Below are 6,079 nucleotides of genomic sequence, written 5' to 3'. Positions count from 1 at the left end.
TGTAAAAAAAATCTTTCTCTTTCCGGGTAATGCTCTAACTTTTACGAATTATCCAATGAAGTATTTAAAAACTCTAAAGATTAAAGATGAAAATTTAACAAAAAATAATTATGTTCTAATTTTATATAATTAATGCATAAATTTGGTTTTGTTTCCTTATTTATTTCTTAAATTATATTTAGTACTAGTTCATTAATATGAATATGATTTATACATTCTTTTACATTTAAAACGTAAAAAAATTCATATTGATTCGAATGCGATACATTATTTTTGGGACGTACTGTACAGAAGACTGTTTTCTACCAAAAATTTCATCTTAATTTTGCATATAAACACGCTTTATAGTTGTTATAGAGTTCATCCAGAGTTCAAACTAATAAAACCTATTATGTGTATTAGTACAATCTAATAAGGCCATTAAATTTCATTTTCTTTACTTTAAGGCGATTGAAACAGTATTAATTTTCTTATTAAATAATTAATAGTATTATTAGTTATTTATAAACTAATGTTGCGGAATATGTTTTTATATTTTAAATTTTCAAGCGGAACTTTTGGTTCTCTTATCATACCAGACTGATACAATGATTACAAATACAAATTAATAAACAACAAAACACTTAAATAGCGCGTAAAAAGTTTTTTAGTAAAAAAAATTGTAAAATAAAACTTTAAAAATTATAAAAGGCCGTAAATTAAAATACCAATTACTCATAATAATTGGTCAATTAATGTTTAAAAAAGATAATTTTCTAGATGCATACTAAACACTGCTATTTTTTGCAAACACCATATGCTCAATATTACTAAAAAATACTACATAGCAAACAATAAATCGGTTTTACACAAAAAGGCAAAAAATTTTTACTTATTTTTCGCTTTCAGTGTATTAAATGACCTAGAAAATTATTTTTTTTTAGCAAACAAGTTGAAACAAAGAAGGTAAATTGTTCTACAGTACCTTCGTGTACTAATTACTTACTTGAGAGCTCTTCTACTGTCAATAACTTTTTTCTTTTCCCATCCTTCTTCAGTTTTAATCCATAATTCACCGGGAGATCGCCAGTCTTTTGAAATAAATGGCATTTTTTATATATAAAAAAAAACTGTTTTACTGTAAGCAAGACGAACAGCTGAGTTTGACATCAACTGTCACCAGTCCAGCACAAGTTGTGCGCAAATGCGGCAATCAGCTGGTGTGAATGCTCTGTTTATTGTGGCTGGAACCATTTTTTGCGTCTGTTTTTTTTTGTCTCGTACTATTTTTAAATTTAGAAAAAAAAAAGTGGAAAAGGAAGTCGGAAAGTATTTTAATCACCTGGTGCTGGACTTCTCAGCATTGAACTGAACGAATCCATACCGCCTTTGTCACGAAAATTTTTTATGACGGAAGGAAAACTCAAATTACTCTTGTAATTTTCAAAATAACATTACCCAGTTGCTATGTGGTGGTTCGGGTGAGAAAGATGAGACGGACGAAATGAAGACAGAAGAGAGTGAAAGATTATCTGTGGAATATTACTGCCCCTGCATTTGCCTAAGTGATCCAAGGAAACCACAGAAAAACTTAGACCAAGGCAGACGGACGGACCCGGAATCGAACCGGCGTCCTCCCGAATGCTAAGCAATGGTCTAGACCTCTAGGCCATGCCGTTCGGTACATAGCCATTATCAACGCGAGACTAATGTGGGCGAAACACGTGTCCGCTCAAAATGTGTTTTGTGGTAATTAGGAGTGAGTCTTCTTTTTAATTTTTTAATTAATATTTACCACGATCTACTCTTTATACTATGTAATTATAGGGTTTTATAGTACAGTGGCTTTTCCGAAAAATTAATTTTTATTTCTTGGAGAATACTCAAATCGATATTACAACTTACGTTAGATAGAGTAGGTTAGACTACAGTGTGAAACAATTCTCCCTTCTCCCTGAGAAGCTTTTATGACCCCCCCCTCCTTAGGTGTGACTCTAAATGCAGTATTTGTATCTGTAATTTTACGATCAGTTTTAATCAGTGACTGTTAAACTTTCGGAGATAACGTAATTAAGAACTGATTATTAAAAAAAAATGTGTAAAACATCTTCTCGCCAACCGCCCCCCCCCCTATCAATTTATTTTCATATAAGTTTCATAATTAGACCGTTTTAAGCCATATCCAAGAAATAATAGATAAATTTTCGAAAAAGCCGTGATACAGAAATTTATTTTGAGGATCAAACTTATGAATAACAATTTATTTCAAGATAAGTTAATAGCTTGGTAACTAGATATTTTTTATGTAATAGGTATTTCATTTCAGAATAACCTTTAAAAATTAAAAAAATATATTTTTATTGACAAAAACTGCGTTCAAAACATTAATTACAAGTGATATTTAATAGTATATCCAAACGACTACCAGTCCTGAAAGATGTACTGTATAATAATATAATTCGTTTTCGTTTGTACCAATGAACACAAATTCTGTCGGTGGTGAAGTGCCATTTGATTTTGCCCGTAAAATTAGAACTTGTCTATCCTAAAGGANAAAAAAAGTGGAAAAGGAAGTCGGAAAGTATTTTAATCACCTGGTGCTGGACTTCTCAGCATTGAACTGAACGAATCCATACCGCCTTTGTCACGAAAATTTTTTATGACGGAAGGAAAACTCAAATTACTCTTGTAATTTTCAAAATAACATTACCCAGTTGCTATGCTACATACATAAATAATTAAATATTAAATAAAAAAATTATATCTGTTACGCATTTAGATAGAACTGATTTATATTTCAAAAAAAAAACAAAAGCACATAAAAATAATTAAAAAAAGACGTTTGGGATTTTTTGTGTTTAGTGTTCTCTTAGAACGTTTTCCCAGGAAAACTAAGCCTATTGTGTAAACAATTCTATATCACAGGGAAAACAAAAAAAAACACAAAAAGATTAGAAAGAGCAGAGCTCTCTGCCTTCCTTTAACATTTTCCTAAGAGAAATTTAATTTTAGTATAAATAAACTCTATATTTTACATAATAAACAGCTATTAAATTTGATATTTACAGCACATTCATTACTAAATAATTACATAGGTACTTTAAGAAGATAAGTACCGAAGATAAAAAGTTTTTGTTCCAGTTTATTGGAGATACTCTTAAAATTTAATTTTGAAATAAAATCCGAAGCTGTAGTTGTTTGCAGGCTACTAACATAACATATACGTAGGTGAGGATGCATAACTTGATTCCCCATTCTGTCTAAAATTAAATAAATATACAGTACTTGTCGTAAATTTTGTAGCATGTTCATGAATGAACACTTACATATACGTATTTCTAAAAGTAAGTCGCTTAATTCAGAAGAGAACTAACTTCTTTTAAAAGTCATGGTAAATTGTGGAAACTAATAAAAAAAATAGTGAAATACTGAAATTAAAAAGAAATTGTAATATATCACTGTATTTGATAATGAAAGTTTTGAAAATAATGGAAATATTTTATGTAGGATTTAGAAAATAGTTTATTAAACATAACTGAATAGGTTAATAACGTATCCACCTATCTCATCAATTAATTGGGAAACGTAAAAAACAGCACCCGTCTCACCACCTTGCCACATTACCGACTCGCTCAATATGATTTTGACTCTCCAATTTAATTTTAATATAAAATCTGTCTAATTATACGACTGTTAACATACTCAGAGGTAGGTTTTAGCTTGCCATTTTGAGTAGACGTAGAAATAAACGAATTTTGATGTATATTTTTAAAACAAAGTAATAATTTATGAAATGTCAGATTTTCGAAAATTTTGGCGTGAATTAAATTACCGATTAGCATGATACAGAAAATCTTATTGCAAAACGGTGGGTTAACAAGAAAAAAAGGTAATTGAATTGAAATCGACAATAACATCTTTTATTGGAGAGTTTATAAACAGCAGTACAAAAACTAAGAATGCTAATTAGAACAATTAAAATAAATAAGGAAATTACATTTAGATCTTAGACAGCACTTACAATAATAAACATTCGTACACGGTATTGTTATAATAATTTAATTAATTAAGTGTATATCCTACGTATGTACAGTTTATGACGAATTTACACTTTGAAACAAAATAGCATTATGATTAAGTAACAATAGAATCTCAAAACACAACCTTATGTTTTATGGCCGATTTTCAGTGCTTATCATATCATTAATAAATACACGGCTTTTATGCCGCAGTAATTGACTAAATACACACGGTATAGAATGTACAGAATCGATTAAAAGTTATGTATCTACTTGCGGATAAATTAACATACTTAATCTGTAATTTTTGCGAAAGATTTGTATCGAAAGTATTTTTTTGTTTGCTAAATGCTTACTCTATAATAGTAACTTTACTCCTTCTTAGAGTAAACAGTTGTCCTCAAAAAATATTCTCCTTAATATTTTAAGGTTAATTTTTGGCTTTTTGGTATTTTTTGCAACTATAATGATTTTAGTTATGAGATATGCAGAATTATTTTTTGTAGTAGGAGTACTTTTTGGCTATTACTTTTAGATTCACTTGTCCTTTGCCCTTTTGAAGAATATTATTATTGGACACCGTACCTTACAATATTACTTGTAACGTAAAAATGTACATTACAATTATTACAATGTTTACGACCCTTATTGAGCCTATTCATTGCACTCACATTCAAATAATTTCAAGTACGGGCTGTAACACCACCTTTTCCAACGGTTACACCATTACAATAAGAATTATCACAAAATATGGGACAAATATTTTTTGTTTCTTTTGATTTTTAGTTGTAAAATTCAACTTCCTCATAATTTGTGTTTGAAATATAAAATGTCTCCGCTGCCGGCAACGGTTTCTGTAAATTAAACTCTTTGCGTCGGCGCACTACGAACATATCGTATTTAGCCACTCCCACGGTCCATGCCGTCACAAACAAAAACATTACTGATATAGGTGAATGGTTCAGTGGCTACAGCGCTCTCGCTTGACATGCTGGGGACCCGGGTTCTGTTCTAGGTTGATTTAATACCTTTTTTTTTCGTGTTTTATCTTTTACATTCGGATGTTGTTGCCGACAACGAAGGTACAGCCTAAAACTTATCTACTTATTGTATGTAGTTAGATGAGTCTTACATACAAATGGTACAAAAAGAATAAATTTTGGATATCTAGTAGGCTCAGACGGATTCAGGTAACTTCGATATCTACATAGGTCCTGATGATAAAATAAATTGATATGCGCAAATGTAACTTTATAGCACAATGATATGTAACTTACGATATTGTTGTTAGTAGATACTTAATATTAATTCAGTTAATTAATATGGCATTCGCTCGTATTATGTATCTAATGATAACGAAAACGATATGTACTACGAGATAGTAATTAATGTGTCATACAAAAATGGCTGCTATTTCAAAGAGTATTTTTCATTCACCGTTTCGTTAACGTTACTGGTGATCATTCTCAAGAGATCTTTGGGACTCGGTGGACAGATTCCCTTGAGGAAGTTTTGAGAACAAAAATCTACAAAAGTGTAAGCTAAATAGCTTTGTCGCTTGTAATATTAGATATAACATTTATGGTAGAATTTGAAGGTATAAAACTTCGTGAATCTTTAGAAATTCTATCCCTGCTGATGAATTGTCTTTTCGTTTCCTATAATTAAGTATCCATTCACTTTATTTATTAATTAGGTATCACTTTGTTAAATCAGTTTTTTGTTTCTAAGGTTTTTATTGAGTATTTTAAGTAATCGATTTTAGATATTCACTATACTCCTCCGGTGTAATTGAATCATCTAGATCTACTTCTTCAAATCTGAAAAGTAATAAACTTTTAGAACAGTTGTACTGCTGAGCTTTTTAATATATAAAAAAAATACAACGAGTAATTATACAACACGCTACTGAAGTGAAACTTCTTCAAACACATAAACATACCGGGATAGCGGTTAAGGAATTGGTTTAATGTTATTATTTGTACACTATGAATTTAAATTTTACACTATACATGCCGGAGTTGCCTGTAACGAACGTTGCATTGAAGCGCGCTCACGGCTCAAGCGATCCCCACTACGAA

At 30.3% G+C, this 6,079-nt stretch overlaps 1 protein-coding gene across 2 annotated transcripts in view; it reads right to left on the bottom strand.

The window, feature by feature from the left end:
* Positions 1-4,675: 4,675 nt before the first annotated feature.
* LOC108734092 (collagen alpha-1(III) chain-like) overlaps positions 4,676-6,079 on the bottom strand; it is a 28,814-nt gene continuing 27,410 nt past the window's right edge. For both annotated transcript variants that reach the window (XM_025981026.1, XM_025981027.1), the window contains one exon: positions 4,676-5,818. In XM_025981026.1, the coding sequence (XP_025836811.1) occupies positions 5,746-5,818 (73 nt within the window). In that variant the 3' untranslated portion in view covers positions 4,676-5,745. The remainder of the gene's footprint in view (positions 5,819-6,079) is intronic.

The sequence above is a fragment of the Agrilus planipennis genome, unplaced genomic scaffold (genome assembly GCF_000699045.2).
Source record: "Agrilus planipennis isolate EAB-ADULT unplaced genomic scaffold, Apla_2.0 scaffold10, whole genome shotgun sequence".
Classification (NCBI taxonomy): Eukaryota; Metazoa; Arthropoda; class Insecta; order Coleoptera; family Buprestidae; genus Agrilus; species Agrilus planipennis.
The sequence above is the reverse complement of the archived record's forward strand: the minus strand, read 5'-3'. Positions and strand labels throughout refer to the sequence as shown.